Source organism: Lepisma saccharinum, chromosome 6 (genome assembly GCF_977018435.1).
Source record: "Lepisma saccharinum chromosome 6, izLepSacc3.1, whole genome shotgun sequence".
In the NCBI taxonomy this organism is placed as follows: domain Eukaryota; kingdom Metazoa; phylum Arthropoda; class Insecta; order Zygentoma; family Lepismatidae; genus Lepisma; species Lepisma saccharinum.
This window is the reverse complement of record NC_139234.1, coordinates 29,339,006-29,357,409: the sequence shown is the minus strand read 5'-3', so window position 1 is coordinate 29,357,409 and position 18,404 is coordinate 29,339,006. Positions and strand designations below refer to the sequence as shown.

Here is an 18,404-nt window from a genome sequence, read left to right as displayed (position 1 = left end):
CAGGTCAAGTTTACAAGTGAACAAACGCCACAAATAAATATTTTTATCACCCGCGTCCCACGCACAGGTCAATGTATCCCTGGTAAGAAATAAATAATTTTTCATCCCTGTCAGGAATGTTTCTTTCTGATAATTTTTGTTGCAAATGGGGAGAATAAAATTATTCATGGCGGAGATGAAAATTTACCTTTGTTGCTACGGATGCTTCAGATTAAGCGAGAGTGAATATTGGAGTAGGGCGCAAACAGTGTCTGTGCCCCCCTTCCCCATTTGTTTTGAGTTATTTTCAATGGCAGAAGGTTCTTTGGTCCCCTCCCTTCCCCTCCTCGGTGCCTATATTACCACTGCATGCCTCAAGAAACGTTGCTGATTTTCAATTGATTCTATCTCCCCCATTATAATTGTGGAGGAGTTTAGGGAGATGCAGCGTAAAGAAATGTTGTCACGTCTCCTCAATTTGCTGGAAAGAGCCTTGCCGCGTTTAGGCATTGTTGTCTGTGGCTTTTGTTTTCCTCCAGTGGCAACGTCGTTTCCACATGACTGGTGACCCGTTCACGGAGTCCCTCGAATGCTGGTATCCGAACGCCTCCCGTTGACATCAACAAAGGAGCGCATGCAGCGGAATGCTCCCGACAACTTGCTTCTTGCCCAAAGAAGTGAATAATTGGTGGTGTTTGTTTGTTTGACGTGTGTTGGTAAACTCCGACTAACTGTGTATTTGTGTTCGTTCCAGGAGCCCCATCTACGCCAACCATGCCTGGAGGCACTCCAGGAACACCTTCGTCCAAAGCCAAGGTAAGTCCTTGTTTTTCTTCGCCTTACTTCGTCAGCAGAAGCTTTCGTCTTCTCCCATTCAGCATGGAGTTGTGCTGACTTCACTTACCTCATTACGTTTCTTCGATACATTAGTTGCGAAATTGCTTATATTATCATTTGTAAGTATTATACTGACTCATTTCACATTCCATACTTTGGTCATCTTTATTTTTGCCACTTTCCTTAGTGTGATTGTACGGAAATAGCGTGTAGAATCCAATCTTTGGAATGCTACTTTTTTGAAACTGCGTTACAATTGCAGTTACTTTGCTACAGAAGTAACTTATTTGTAGCTAACGGGTTATTTTTACTGTTTTTTTTATTACAGATAACAATATTTCTATTAATTTATATAACATTTTTATACTATATATTATTTCTCCTTTATATTATATCCGACCTCCGTGGCGGAATGGTTATCACAACGGGCTACTTTGCCAGGAGTTTCCAAGGTTCGAATCCTGGCCTGGACATGAATGTTCTTTATGAATGTCCCATCGTCAATTTCATCACTCATCCTCATCTTTGCGATTAGCTAAAAGTGGCAGAAAAGCGAAATAAAATAAACCAAATCAATCAACTATTAAATTATAATAATACTTCATATGTCACATTTTGAAATTAGAAAATATAAAGTAAGAAATTTCGAAGTAACCACTTGTACTTGAAGAAAAGAAACTACATGACATGAAACATTTCCTCGTAACAAATGTATGTATGAAGATTAATATTTTATTATATTTTTTTAAACAAACTACAATTGATTTTACTAATCTTGAAACTTACGAAAGATTAACTGTAAGAGTAACTATTGATTTAGTTACTTGTTTGCCATCTTTCAGGTAACATAGTTACACATTTTAAAAAAGTCACTACTTACCTTTACCGTTTACTCGAAAAGCGTAACGGCCTCCCCGATGGCGCAGTGGTAGCGTTGTTGCCTTGTAATAAAGGGGTCACGGGTTCGATACCCGGTGGAGGCACAAGTGGTTGGATCCCACTTTAAACTGTAGGTCCAGTCCCGATTAGCCTTACTGTGCATAAAGTGGACTTTAAACAAAAATGCAATCATTCAATCAATCGAAAAGCGTCACGAGTCCCGAGTTCGATACCTGGTAGAGGCAACTAGTGGTTCGAATCCCACTTCAAATTGTAGGTCCAGTCCCAATTAGCCTTACTGTGCATAAAGTGGACTTAATACCAGGGTTGTTAAAGGTCCAGGAACCCATAAATTCTAATGGGTTCTATTGGGTTTCCACTGCAGGACCGGAACCTCTTTTCTCGCACAATTTAAATTGGTTCCAAGTTGCGTATTGTTACATTGAAAAAAGGTTCCTGGACCGTATTTTAATTGTTCCTGAAAAAGGGTTCCTGCACCGAATTGAAATTCTTCCGTAAAAAAAGTTCCTGGACCGGAATTGAATTTATTTAAAATTCCTGGACCTTTTAACAATCCTGCCTAAAACACTAAATCAGTCAATCAATCGAAAAGCATGATATCGAGATGAGACAAGACTTGGTTTGAATTGTAAGTGCCTGTCTCGTTCTGGGCCTCGTCTCTAGTCTGAAATATGTAATACAACAACGGGCCATTGCACAATCTTTCACAACGTGTCCACGTCAGTACGGAAAATGATGTTTCGCAATAAGAAACGGGAGTTAACACAAACACACTCACATGTGCAACCACACGGCACAGGTCAATAATTGTGACCTATTCAAACATTTGGTACAATATTTATCAACAAAATAACACCAAGGTCTTACAAATACTCTGACTTGGTGTAACAGAACACTTCATTTTGGTGTTGATATGGCATTATCGTTGTTCAGCATCCCCTGGTGTATTGTTACACCGTTGGCTGTTAAAACATCAAGTATAAAAAGGCCTTCGATACTTCATTAAGTATGCTTACACCAGTTGTGGTGGCCACTCGGTCTCCACCACTGTTGGTGGCAACTCGGGAGCATAATTTGTAGAGTGCATGCAAGAGGCTCTGCCCCATAACGCGATTGCAACGATCTTAATCAAGGCCGGGTTCGATTCCCATCAGGGCACATTCAACGATTCGATTTTACAGCAAGCCGCAGATTAACCTACATGTGCACGAGATAGACCTGAACAAATTTCCCGACAGGAGCGGAAGTAGTTGCTGAGCTCCAGGTTCATCTAATTTACCCTGGTGTTTATTCCCTGCTTTGCCGATTCCCAATGTAAATCGAAACTCTGGCTCGGAGGGCTTTGCGTACGAGGCCCTGCGTGGGACGGGGAGTTTCCAGATCCGAGGTTTGCTCTAAGTGCGCGATTCCGCCTTCGTTTCTCTTGCAAATGCGAAATAACGTGAAAATTGATGGTTCGAAACTCGTTAAAATGTAAAGTAGGACTCTGACGTACGCGGTACGACGGCGACGCGGTGTTCCCTGCGAGTGGATCAGACCCTTCCTTAGTTGGGTATGCTGCGAGAGTGCGGGGAAGCTTAGTCGGCCAGATTTTGTGATGAGCTAGCGGACTTAGTCGCGCACTTAAGACGAAGGCCTAATTGTGGAAATGAATTGTGACTTAACCCGCCGTGACTTGAATGCAAATGTTTCTTTTCCGGCATTCCGGGGAAGTCGCATCTCCCATCAGTAAACTTGTCGCATTTAAAACTCCGGTAATTTGTTCTCCCGGGATACGCTTGTGAGGTGTTGAAGAACCTTGCGTCAAGTTCTGCAACAAGGAAGGGGTTCTTTTCTAGTGCCAGTGACTTCTCTCATCTGAAAACGAAACTGGAAAGAGTCTTCATTTGTAATTTCATTCCACCCCAATTGTAGTCATATCTTGTATGTACTGCTCTGAGACACTGTTAATATTACCAGTGGTTCGGACACGTTTATGATTTGGGGCGCCACGAGTATATACAAAGAAGTAGCTCATCTCATATTATCTACTTTTGAGTGTCATGACGATCATCCTAGAGAGAGAGAGAGTGAGTGTGTTAGAATCTCCAAATAAAAACATAAAACATTTTATATGTAAAATTGCATTATTTTAAATATGCAATTCTTATTTAGCTGGCTACTTACCGGGAATTATACGTGAATTCTGCGTGATTTTTTTTTTCCGTAGACGTGAAAAATTGCGACTTTTATTAATTCAGATCCCATTTAATTTATACATGCTTAATAATGCCCTGAGACAAGTTTTTCACAATTTAGCTTTAATTTTTCCCGAGGAAGGAAAACAAGCTGCTTGGAAAATTCTCTCAGTTCGTTTACTTTGTTAGTGTCCTTTACAGAATAATCTATCTGACAGACGGAAAATTATTGCAGGATAAGAAATCTTGAAGTTGATTAGGTAAATTTGAGTTTGAAATTCTTGTAGAAGTAACATTTTTTCGTACATTAATATATCCCGTAACGTTTGTGACTTGTATTTGTTGATGTATTTCGAGTCTGGGTATGTGAAATGGCAAATATAAACTCCACATTTTAAATTAAATATTTTAAATATCGTACATACCGTTTAATTGAATTGAATTTGGATACATTGGAGTCGCACAGACCTTTTACATTGTTAATACATTTGTGTGTGTCTATGTTTGGGTGGTGAGAGACGGTAATGCATAAGGTTGAAATGGAGGAAACTCTTGTTTGTATCCTTGAATTTTTGGAAAGTTCGCCTTGAAAACCGGGAATTATATTTGAATTTTATCATGGTCTTTGAGTGGCCACCCTGATCTATGAAGAAGTTTGAATAAACAATCATTAGTAGTGGATTATTTACGCTTCTATTTTTTGAAAGGCAAAGGCGTCTATAGGCCTCGCGCGACAACTTGAGCTCTGGGGAAAGTGGAAATCCGAGGGGGCCATGTGGGTTTTGTCAAGAAAAAGGCAGGCTGTTGCAGCAAAACTCCAATATTGCCATCTACAGATGTAAACAATTAACTGGTCACTCAGTTTAGATGTAGATTTGCCTAATTCGGCGAAATGGGGTTCTGCATTGCCAAGCCAGGCAAGAAATGTGGGGGAAGCACAGCGCGCTACTACGCGAGGAACCCCGGGTTTGAATTCCGGCCTGTAGATGGTAGTCTTTTTGTGAGTATCCCTTTATCGATCTCATCATATCATCACCCGTCGTCATCTTCGCGATTAGCCAAAAGTGGCAGGGTAAAATAAACCAAATCAATTAATCCAATAATGATTCTATTTATTTTAATTCGCTTTTCTTCTAATGGGTAATCGCGAAGATGAGGATGACTGATAATATGACGAAATCGATGAAGGGACAATCACAAAGAACACCCATGCCCAGGCCGGCATTCGAACGCGGGACGTATGACGTCGAAGCGCACTGGGCTAACCACTCCGTCACAAACCGTAAAAAGTGGTTATTAGAAGGCTTGTAAGAGATTCTTACGTTGTGGACAATACTGTACCTACACCTATCAATGAAGTTGCGAGAAAAAATCAATTTTCGATTAGAGGCCACATTATGTTTTCCTGTTTTCCTTATTAAAGAACTGAATCCAATAGGAAGGTTTTGATGAAAAAAACAAAACAGATATTATTGTAATGCGCGCCGATTTCTTGAGAGATATTCATGAATGCCGAAACACTGGAAGAGCCGTGTACTATTAAGACGAAACATACATAAGCGAACCAAACGATGGCAAAACGTGGCAATGTGCCAAAAGACGTTGTAGGGCCTTTACCACCAAGTAGAAAAGGTAGTAGGTTTCTAAGGGTAACAGTTGACGTAGCGCAGTTTCCCGTGGCCTTCCGCAAGCAAAATATTTGTGGCCCTTAGTGAATATATATATATATATATATATATATATATATATATATATATATATATATATATATATATATATATATATATATATATATATATCGAGAATACCGTAACGTATATACGCATTGATGATGTCGGACGTTTTAACCCAATAACTTGCATTACGAAAAGGAGAGATGGAAATTGGGGGGGGGGGGGAAAGAGGAGCTCGCAGCATTGCGTACAAAGCAAACATGGCTGTAATAGGCTAGAAGGTCGATATACTTTTTTGTGAATTAAAACATCGTAGTGTATATACAGCTTTGGTAAGAAATGCTCTTGGTCAGGGTGCGAAATCCCCGGAGGGACGGGGAGAAATTCCCCCCACCAACAAATGTCTTGAAACACAAACAATCACAAACAATCTTGTCTTGAAATTCCCCCCCCCACCAAATTCTTCCGGGGGTAGTTTTTTTGTTGTTTTTTTAACAACAAACATAAACAATTAGTTTGGGATTCGAATATACTTGACGATAATATCGAAAACATACACAAATAACGGACAACGAAGAGTCTCATCTCTTAGGACACTGAACCCAGCAATCCCCAAAACACAGAAATTAGACAGACTTGTTATTTCTTCTCCATTTCTCATCGCCTTTTGTTAGCAACCACGAAGTATATAAATATATTAATAAAACACGTAATAGCATTTACGTATATGTGAATTTTATTCAGGAAACTGTTATCTTCTTAAATGTGTCTTAATTTTTGTCCCTCCTCCCTTACGCAAATCATTGTTCATAGTAGTACATTAAAATCTTCAATTTGCAATTACATTTTGAATGAAAGAGTCGATATAATATATTGTATATTTTATAATATAATTTGATTATTTAATAATTGAATTATATTTAATGTGTGTTTGTGTGTCTCTCTGTCTTTCTTTCTGCTCCTTCCCCCACCCCTCCAATCTGCAGTGATTTCGCACCCTGCTCTTGGTTATCAGGCATTCTGGTAACTTATACTGGGAATCAAATAGCAAGAAATTAGTGTGGTTGCAAACACTGCTTTTGAAGGGCGGAGAACTCATTATGAGGGTTGTCACTGCCTCCGCGGTCAACTCGAATACTTTCTCCCCAGAGCTCAAGTTGTGGCGCGAGTCCAATAGTCGTGTTCTGAAGGATGCTACTGCATGTGGAGTGGACGTGGCTGTGATATCATTCAGAATATGCGTAAGTGTAGTACTAGTAGGTAAGAATCGATTAGAGTTTGGAAATGATTTACAGTCATGACGTGATAGGTAAGTTAGTGACGAATTTTTCCAGAGGTAGGAGAGGGCGGAGGTGGATAAAACCCATCCCGCCTTCCTGTAAATGTCTCAATGATTATTAAGTATGTTTACTAGAGTGTAAACTATTTCTACCTTCATCGAGGGACCGACAAAGGAACTTACGAATTAAGTTTGTACAGTTGTCATAAAACAATACTACTGCTTATCTTTGATGCTTGGATGAAGGGTGTTGAGCACCCTCACAATGTTAGCCCGCTCTCTTCTATCGCCGCCGTTCCTGTTCCATGTCCTTACTTCCATTCTCCTAAAGTCCTCTTCAATAACTTCCAATCATCCTTTCCCGAAGTTCCTCTTAATCTTGTCCCTTTATAGACTTTCGTGACAGCTCTGCAATCAGCCACCTCAATCTTCTGCTTCTTACATCAGATAATATTATGTCTGCATTTTAGAACGCACTTGATTTCTTCATTTGTCCTTATTCTCCATTGTCCGTTTTCATGTGCACCGTATATCTTTTTTTCTTTCTTTCCCATCTTCCTAGAAGTTCTTCGTCTGCAATAGCAAGACTGAGAAATGAACTTGTGATTTCCACAGGGCAGTTACAATATTAAGTATGGCCCTCTCCAATATTTTCATTAATTCCACCTCCTCACTTACAGGGCTGCAGCTTGAAAAGTATTAGATTCTATAAATAAATGCAAGGGAGTCCACTGATCATCTAAAAGCACATGACATGGGGAAACGAGGACGCTAATTTGCTCACAGAACACCACTCTTTGAAGACATTACGTGGAGCAGATTATGCGAGCCACTTGCAGAATGGAGATCGCTTTCCCAAGAGGCCACAAGTCCAAGAGGAAGTTGTCGCAGTCCGCTCCTTTCATTCCAGACAGCGAGGCTCCAGAGCCGTCACTGGATTAATAAAGGGTGGAAAAACGTGTTTGCCGGGAGCACCGCGGACCCTGTAAACCGAAGTTGGGTAATCAGAGTGATCCTACGGCTCCCCCGCACTCTCCGAGATCAGTTGCATCCCCTGGACCTTATCTTGCATGCCACGACTTTGGAACATGGAGTTCCGCTTTCATTCGCGTCGGTAGCTGTTCCCTGGAGCATGAGTGCAGTGGAAGATTGGAAGTCTCTCAATTTTCCCTTTCAAGAGATCAGGGAGGTCTGTGCGTTTCGAGCGCTCAAAAAAAAAAAAAAAAAAAAAAAAAAGCTTTTTAATTTACCATATTTCGCATCTCTCGCTTGTTTCTACAAATAAATATCAGGTCTCGAGACTTTCATCAATGCGAATACTTAAGCCGTCCGTCCACGATTTAATTGGCATCGAAACAGATCGTTTGTGACCCAACAAAATCGGCAATTGAAAGTCATTGAACAGCGTTCCTGTTGGAAGGTCCGAAATTGCACCCTTTTGCACGAAATCGTCCCCACATACGGTGAAAATTTGGCAACAATTTCACATTATACCGAAAAGTAAAAGGAAGTAATAGATTATCCATGACGTAGATGATACTTTTCTTTCCAAAAGAAGATGGATATCGAACTCGAAAGAAGTATAATTTATTTTCTCGGTGTTATGAATGTAATCTGAGACACCAGAGAGTGCGTGATCATAATGACAAAGCAGTTCCACAAAATATATTTTCCACAGATATATAGGTATAGGAAGAGCTCCTTTGTTCCATATCAATTTGCTATATTTTAAGCAAAACAAGCGTTCTCACTGTCTTCTTTCCGTAGTGTCACGTCACCAGTGAATACATTTTGGAATAATTTTTCTAGGAAAAATGTCTTCTATCTATTTTTTCGTCGGTTTCCGGAATTTCATTTTTTATACAATACAGTAGAGCGTCGATTATCCGAAGTAATTGGGGGACATGGGTGTTCGGAAAACTGGTTTGTTCGGATAATCGAACTGTACATGTTTATTTGCCAAAAAGAAGTACTGTACAGTAAATTTATTCATAAAAACAGGCATCTCTTTAAGTATGTATTACAAAGTAACGTACAAAGGCAACTTTAGTAGGAATATATAGTATGTGGTACAGTTTATTAAACAAAAATATGTACATATTACATACGCATTTTGCATGAACAATACACACAGTACACAAAATTAACGTTTAAAAAAATCCTTTATTTTGGTCTGTCTAAGCAAGCCTACACGCTTACGAGCAGCTAAGTCACGTACTTTTTTCATTACAGATATCTGAAAGTGAGCGAGTACCCAGTTCGGTTAAGCGGTCGTTCGGTTGACCGACGTTCGGATAATCGACGCTCTACTGTATTTTCATTATCCCAACATGCCGAATAATCCAGCGTGTTTGTTTTACTCTGGACATAGCCAGAAAGTAATATTTCCTGTTTGCTCTTTATTATATAGTGGCTCAAGAAACTTCCCAGCGTGCCACCTTGAGCCCCAGGCTTTTTCTCTCTTCTGGCATAAAGTTGCATATTTCTATAAAAGGGACACTTAATGGCGGCCTAATCTGTTTGTGTATTAAAAGCCAGTTTTGTGTGCGTCATGAAGGTTTCATATACAAAGCTCGTGGATATGTTTTTGTACAACTCTGTGTAAAGTAATAATTTACGAAAAAAAAATGTTATACATAGGAAAGATTCCCACTGACTTTGAAATCCTGGGAAAGTCGCTTAATTTTGAAAATACATACACAGACGTGGCGAAGTCAGGAAAAATCAAGTGAGTTTTTGTACGTGTCACGATTTTGGAATGAAAATATTTTTTTCTTTTTCTTGAACTTTTTCCTGATGGTAGATATTCTATATAAAGTAATGTTATAGTATAGTTAATTGTTGTTGATTTATGGAATACTTTTGTAGAAGCTTGACATTCGTGAATTATTCGCATGTTGAAAGCACCAGAGAATTGTCGGCAAATTTACTTCCAAATTGCTTGTAAATCAGGAAAAAAGCTGAGAATTTGTTTTGTTAAAATGAGAGGGAATTATAATAGTAATCATTACGATAAGAATGTATGAATAATTGATTAAATATATGAGGGAGTAAACACCTACATCTTTTTTACGTTTCGAACCTCTGCCCTCTTCGTGGTCTCCTTTATCTACTGCAGAAATTGGTCCTTTGAAAGTATATCCTTGTGAAAAAGTTGCGAGAACCACACTTTCCATCTCGATTTTCCTTTTGACAGAGTACTAAGTATATACCTGACCCTTACCAAGCTGATAGGAGACACCCGCCGTTCAATATATCTTCCGTGGATTCTCTTTCTTTTTATGGACGACCTCCAAGGAGACTGCTTCCAGTATAAAATATGGCCATTCCGGAACCCGAGACTTGGTTTTGCTAAAGTCTTATTTTGTGTCCTCAGGGAGCTGAGGCGAGAAATAGGATTTAGAGGAATTCAGAAACAGTGCTGCAAAAATCTCTGGAGAGAATCAATCTCGAGACGTTTTGCGAGCATAACCCTACGTGTATGGTCCCCATGGGAAGATGTGTTATGGGTGAAGAAATTGTGGTGTTTTCTTTACCACCTTTACGCGACAGTCAAGGCGCCGTTGTGAATAATAACAAACTTTAAGTGGTTTATGATTAGCCCCAGGGCAACAATTGGTATGCGGTTGCATGTTCTCATCTGCATTTTCAAACTCAAGCATGTAAACGGAACAGGAAAAACAGTTTTGCTCCTGATGTAAAATCTACAGTAAGGGTTTCTCTCGTCGGTGTGAAATCCTTTGAACATAATTTTCTTTACAAATTGTGCGTTGATAATACATACGGTACGTCATACAAGCGAAGAACATTATAATTGAAGGGCTTTGGTGTAAAACATGGTGACATTTTGGTCATTTCTGAGTTTATTAAGAAAAAAGGTTAATAGAAGCTATACTGTATATAAATTGTTTTCGTGTTGTGTTTACCAATTTCAGAAGGCTTCACGGAGTCCAATGCAAATTGTATGACATGGCAATTTCACTTGAAAATTTAAGGATGGCACATTTTACTTTGTAACTCAAAAATGATTAAAATGTCACCATGTTTTACACCCGAGCCCTTCAATTATTAACATTTTTCTTTTGTTGGAACATTCTAAATAGATGAAAGTGGTATTGATAATTCGCATGTGGCGGAGTTATTTCTGAAATTTCACGATACAAAACACACTTTTCCCACTTTATTCAAGTTGGTCTTAAGTTCACTTTATACACGGATTAATCGGGACTAGACCTACAGGCCCAAGTGAGATCCGTACTATTATGTCTCTCCACCGGGTATCGAACGCGGGACCGCTTGATTACAAGACACAACTTTACCACTACACCATTGGGGAGCCCCTAAAACACTATTTGTTCTCTTTTTCAATAATGTTAGCAACTAATAATAATCGAATTAGACATTATTATTGTTGATGTGTTACTTGTAAGGAGGTTACATTGAAAGCTATATTTTTGTATTTTATTGTGATAGTGTCATGGTCTTGACGCCCCACCTTAAACATAAAAATAATGAGTGAATGAAACGGATTGCAAAAACATTCCTACAATAATTACGATAATATACGTAGATTACAATATGAAGGTACAAGTAACATATTATATTAATTTAGAAAAAAGATACAAATATCAAACAAGCAGAGGGAAGAGGAATTTAGAAGAACTTAACAAGGATGGAGGAAAAATAAACAACAGCCAAAAAGACAATTCAAATGGCAATTAATAACAGATTAACGTTGGAGGATGTAAGTCCGCAGAAGTCGAAATAGGCCTTTTTAGGTACAGTAGGATTTACATAGTGTCTTTACCACACTTAAACGAAGTTGAAATCTTAAAGCGTTGCCATATCTTATCCGTATTCTCCACTGCCTTCGTGTAAATGGCTATTTCGAACCTTTCGTAGCTTCTCAACCTTTCTGTGTTCGTGGGTTCATAGGTCAGATGTGCTACTCTTCGGTGTTCCAAAGAGCCTTGGTAACTAAGAAATAGTTATTCTTTGTCGGTGGTTCGAAAACTTCTACGCTGTGGTTCCCCCTGGCTTAGGGAGACCAAAGTCTTCACGGAAATTTTGCATTAACCTGCAACATATTTCTGCACTAGAAGTCTACGAACAAGAGCAATATGGGTATTTAAAGCAAAATCTGTCCCTTGTGGCTAACAAGGCTCTGGCCTCTCAGCCAGTCACACTCTGCAGGCTTGTGTTGTGTCCTCTCCATGTGCGTTTGTGATTGTCCTTTCATACGATTCATCTCGTCGCCTTTCATCCCCATCTTCATGATTAGCCAAAAGTGGCAGAAAGCGAAGTAAAATAAAACAAACCAATCCATCGATGTGTGAGGTTTGTCTGTTTCTTTCTCTCTTATCTCCCCCGTCTCTTTGATCTTTTCCATCTCTTCGTCTTTTTCTACATCTTTCTCTCTCCCTCTTTATATATTTTTCTTCTCCCTCTCTCTCTTTTTCTTTTTCCGTTCTCCTTTTTTATTCTCTGTCTTTTCCTATTTTCCTTCTCTGTTTCTTTGAGTCTCTTTCCTGGTGAGCAAGTATCAATCCTTATTTCTCTCCGCACCCACAACATGCCATGTAGCTTCACACCAACGCAGTGCGAAACTGCAATGGACGTGAATAAAGAAAAGTTTCTGCTGTAAAAAAGTGGCTGACAGAAGCCAGGTCGTTGCCTCGTAGATAATGGTAGACAAGTTTCCACTTTCGGATGAAAAATAACTCGTTGTGAAGAAACTCTTCGGAAGCCCTGCAAATGAGGGAAACTTTGCACTCGGCTCCGAGATGCTCTTGTCTCTGAGAAGTAAAAATAACAAAGCCCTCCGCATAAACTTTACCTTCCAGTTGTGCGAAATTAATCTTGCTAAATGGGGCTCCCCGTCCATCCAGCTGTCTTCGTGAGCCTACTAAGCCAGAACTTTAGTTCCGAGTGTGATGTCTAATCAGCCTCGTGTGTACCAAATGAATTGCGTTAGTGTTGCTATTATGCTAAGTGCTACGACAAATTGAGTGAAAATTATGGAATAATCATTATGCAACTATTTCTTATATTTGTATATTTTGGCTCATTGCACGGTGTTTCAGATCCCACTGTAAATAATATTTTACTTTGTATTCCGATTAGCCTATCTGAGCATAAAGTGGACTTAAAACAGATATACTTAGGGTTGTATTTTAAGGAGCGATGGGGAGAGATTCCACCCCTTTCGTTGTATTTTTTTTAAATTTGATGGATGCTATATATATAATTTATTTTCTGTAACATTTCAGTGCTTCCAAAGTGGTTACTGAATCGTACTGGAAATGTTTCAAATACACACACACACACATTATACTAGTGTATTTAGTTGCACGAAAAACTGAAATTTGTAACAATTTTACACACAATTACATAGTACGGGGATTTTCTGCTGAATATGCGTTAGTGCTAAAGCATGTATCAATTATATGTATAAGTACGTATTTTCATTTCAAACTTACTTACTTTTCGGGCCGAGTACCTTAAGTGGTCGACTTAAGATCTCACCACCGAAGTTCCCGGTTTCGAGTTCCTGCCTTGGCATGAGTGTTCTTTTGTGAGTGTCCCTTCCAACAATTTCGTGTAATCATCAGTCATCTTTATTGTCGTGATTAGACAAATATGGCAGAAAAGCGAAGCTAATTGAGAAAATTACAAATGCCGTCCTCTAAGAGAGTTGAGGATTTTAGCAGGCGTATGGAGGCTTGTATGACGTGTCCGCAGCATTGTGATTGGTTCCTTCGACGTGTGTCACATGTTGTTTGTCACTTCGTATCTAAAATCAACAACGGGAAGAGTTTAAAACCTGCTTGCGTTCTTCCTGTTGTCTCTGTGTAACAAAGGTGTTCCGTGTTCGATTGCTGGTGGTCCGGGTCCTGTTTTGAACTGTAGGTTCTCTCCCAAATAGCTTATGTATGACTAAAGTTAACCAGCGTCAATAGAGATCCGACAGAGCAACGTCACGACTGCTGACATCAAAAGTCCTTCGGATCAAAGCTATCGTATCCGAATTGATTTCGCAACGCTTCACGCGCCCTTCCATATTGCCACAAGTCTTACACAACAGAAATATTATCCTTCTTCCTCGACCATCTTTGACCTGCAGGCATCGCAGCGTGCAACATACTTTTACCCTCCCATCTTTTCATGCGTGTGTGGATGATATCTGCACTTGGCTATCAGGCTACAAATTTCTCTCCTCCCACGTTGTGATGGGGGAAAAAAATGATGATTTGTGCCTTCATCGAAACGGGACGCGGATGACCTCCCACGTAAGGTCGCAGGTCTTGTGCGCTTTCACTCCGTCCTACCTCACTCGCGAAGACCTTTCATCCGAGCTAATGGCCCGCTCGTGCGAGAAACAGCGGCAGAAAACATCGTTTCACGTTCTTCAATGTCATTTTTATAGTTAAGCGTGCACCTTCAATTGTTAGGGCTGAATTATCCTTGTGACCTCAGCTTTTATTCCAGTCCGGTGTCCATAACCTCGTTAGCCTGCAATTGTTACCGTTTACAACCTCAACTGCGAGGATTATCCCGATTGCTGCTAGTTAACTTTACTAACAAACGTGAAGTCCATAACTTGATATGTACATTAATCCAGAGAAATCAGACTATGAGTTCGATATTTTCCACCCAATCCACTAATACGTTACATAATGATGACAGTGCTAATAAGGTTCATTCGTCCTTTTGAAAGTTTTTTTGTCGTCATCATGAGGCAAATGTGACGTTACGTATCAAATGATAGTCACATCGCTCACCCGAAATCATATGTGTGTATGAATATATAAACATGCATCTCACACGCACACATGTGTAACGGACGTCACATCCAGATAGCGCTCTCAATGCTTTTTAGTGGCCTCCATGCAGTCAAAGTAAGATTCGAAACATAAAAATTAACTAACTTGAATACTGCAGTGAGAGAAGAATTTGTAATTTGACGTAACCCATATTGGACATCATGGGTAGATCTTAGCTTAATTTCCTGCAATAGTAATACGGTTTTATGCTGTACTGACTCTAGAAGGTCAAGGTCGTCGTATCTAGTTTATATCCAATGTCAGTCAGTGGCGTCTCCTGACTCTGAACTTAAGGCGTTGGCAAAGAAGGAATGTTAACCCCTCCCCCTCTCATTTCTGTGACCCAATATTACTAATTTTCTCCGAACATTTTTGGTTTAAATTTAGAAATATTTAGAAAAACATTACATTACATTACATAAATTATTTTAAATGAAGTAAATACTTCATTTAAAATATTAATATTTTTGAAGGGTAAGGACAAGCAAGGTCTGTTTAAACGAAAATTAATGTTCAATACTTCGCCAAACAATTATTTTTTAAAGCACGAGTTTGCAACCAGAGGGGTTGGTGAAACTCCCATCCCCCCTAAAAAAACCACCGTGGACATAAGAATGACCCGTTCATTGAAAAATCGCTAAAATGCATTCCCGGTTTTTTCCCCTTACCCTTCATTTATCCTTCCAAAAAGTAAATTGTGAAAAATCAACTGCTCATTACTTACAGTTACTTGAATTCCAGCTCTATTCTTGTTTCTTTAGTGAGAAATGCGCTGATCACCACCTCATAAAATTTCGATTTATCCCCTTCTCGCAGCTTAGAAAGTAATTCTTTCTGGATGGAGATAAGACTTAAATTCGTCATCCGGTTCTGAGTTTGAGTAGAGCGGCAGAATGTGTGGATCCTCTTCAGTGACGAGAACGATCTCTCGACAGCTGACGTTGTGGAAGGAATTGTTGCGATCAACACTGCTAATTTATATATTTCCGTAAACCCACCCACTAGATTCGTGTCCAGTAGATAATTTACAATCTCAATTTGTGTTTTCTCAGATCCTTCAGTGGAAGCATACCAATACCAAACGTAAAGTTCATTCTGCAGTTTGGTTAAATTAAACAGACTGCCATAAATTTCCTGCAATTTATGTACGAGATGGTGAGGAAATTTTCTCTTTTATTGAACGAGCCCCGTTTTGTGGGATTTAGTAAATCAAAATATTGCAATTCTTCAAATGATGCGAATCTAATTGTTATCTGGTTGCTGATATTATCATTGATTTCAAAGTTAAGCCTCCGGCAGGGGTCTTTCTGTGATTCGTTATTCCGTCGCCTCCTTTTCATTTCAACGAACTCTTCCTCTTCTACTGCACCAGTTATAAAATTCCATAGTGTTTCGAAATTCTCAATTTCCTTTTGCAGCTGTTGTTGAAATTCAGTTATTGTATTACTGCAATACAAAATGCAATACAAAATATCAACATTTTTAGACTGCAATATACTGAATAATACGTCTTAAAAGGCAAGCAAGTTGGATAAAGCCTTTATAAAAAATATATTTTCGAAATCCTTCAGGAAGCTAGAAAATCCTCTTGAAGTCATTGCAGTCAAATGACCTAAGTCTCCACTTACGTTTTTTGAACATGTTAGTGAAAGTGACATGAGCATAACAATGCGTAAAGAAAGCTTTCGGATACTTTTCCAAAACTTTACTTTGAAGGCCATTCAACTGACCACTCATTACAGAAGACCCATTGTATGTCTGGGCAATTAATTTAGCCCCACACTTATATTTATCCATTATTTCAGTCACGTGACTAAAAAGAGCTCCTGCAGTTTTATCGGCGCTCGTGTCATGAAACCCAAGAAATCTTTCAATTACTTTTTTCTGTGAGGCCAAAAAAAAACGTAACACGGTTGACACCTGAGATTTATTGCTGAAGTCTGATGTTTCATCGACAATGATAGCCACAAAGTCTGTGTTTTGAATTTCATTGTAGATTTCATCTCTCAGAACATCGAAACTGAATTTATTAAATCATTTTGAATGCCTGCCGAAGTGCCGCCAAAAACTGTAGAATTTAATAAATGTTATTTTAATGAGGAATCAAACTCGGCACTTGCAATAAGGAATTCCATGTAATTGCCCTTATTTAGAGATGCTGCATTTTCCTCATGGCCTCGGAATGGCAGTTCTTGCTTTGTTAAATAGTAGACGGCGTTAATCGACCTCTTTAATATTTCCCTGTTCTTTTTTACTTTTTCATTGTGTAGCTCTGTTTCAGATTTTCGTTGAGTATCCAAAAGAACGTCAATTCTAGTAGGGGTGGCAACAAAACTACTAAATTTAAAGAAACTAGAAAGATGAAATTCAGACTCACTGTGTTTTTTCACTGCAGTGTTGAGATGATTCAAATCGCGCATACCCTTGATAATTCCAAACACCTTTTTTAGTCGAGAGTCGGGACATGATATTTTTTTAAATCCCGACATTCGGGACGGGAAAAATTCTCTATTTCCCGACAAAGTCGGGAAATTTTCGGGACGGAAAATGTTCGAAATTTTCCGAAGCTCTTGAAAAATCGAATTATACACGTCATTTTCACCGTAAGTGATTGTTTTTGCATTTCTGATACAAAAACTAAGAATTTCCGATAAGTTCCAGACATTTGCACTGCCGAAAACATCGAGAATTAACAACTTTTTAAAATGACCATTCCGTATTTCCCGATTGCTCGGGATCCCGAAAAAGTCGGGAAGTCATTTCCAGAAGTCGGGATCGGGACGGGAAATTTTTTTCCCGCTCCCGGTCCCGACTTTTCGGGATCCCGCACTCCCCTAAGAATAATAAACATGTTCAACAGTAAAATTTATTCACCACATCACACTCGCAAAGCCAGTCTGATATTTCATAGAGTTCTTTTCGAAAATGTCTCTCAAAACCTTTTCCAGCACCACTTTTTCCTTTAACATATGTTGACATCGTGAGATTCGGACATGGTCGACCATTGTCAATCACTTGTTTCTTCTCTGAATACGAAAGCGAAGAAAAGGAATTATTTAAATATTTTTGGACAACACTTTCACTATTCTCCATCTTAAAATAATCACATCACTTCACACCACACGTTTAAAAAATAATGCACAACAATCACGAGCAAAACAACGCGGAACGCGGGGTGAATGAAAGTCAAACTGTTGGGAACAAATACAACGCCTTGAGAAGCTAACCATGGTGGTGGGTGGCAGGGTGCGCATGCGCGGTCATCCTATGTTTCGGCAGTGGTAAGACGTTGTATTTCCTCTCCAACGTCCTGGCAGTCCGGGACCGATCTGCCTGCCTGACAACCACTGCGCGCTGCGCCGCGTTCGAAAACTACCGGGCGCTCGAGACTGACAATGAAAACAAAACGCTCAAAATCGTAATTTATAAGAGTATAGATACTTTCTTCTTTATTTCATTTTCCTTTGGCCGTTGACACACGACTTACACACCCAGAGAAAACGCCACTGATGTCAGGATGTGAAGATCCTTCAAACAGATTCCATATGGCAAATGCTTGAAAGCCTTAACGGACGCAACACCTTTGTCCACATTCACGTAACAAACAGATTTCACGTATGACACGCAATATACCGCTTGGAAATGATAGGAACACGAGTGAAATTAACAGGAATTAGCAGCAAGTGATTTTCATGTTGAGACGTTCCACATGAAGACCATCAGGGTTGCATTTCGT

The 18,404-nt window shown here is 39.3% G+C and overlaps 1 protein-coding gene across 3 annotated transcripts in view; it reads left to right on the top strand.

Annotated features, from left to right (window-relative positions):
• Window positions 1–18,404, top strand: part of Btk (tyrosine-protein kinase Btk29A) — a 442,185-nt gene that overhangs the window by 364,306 nt on the left and 59,475 nt on the right. For all 3 annotated transcript variants that reach the window (XM_083123700.1, XM_083123702.1, XM_083123701.1), the window contains one exon: window positions 734–795. In XM_083123700.1, coding sequence (XP_082979826.1) covers window positions 734–795 — 62 coding nt within the window. The remainder of the gene's footprint in view (window positions 1–733; window positions 796–18,404) is intronic.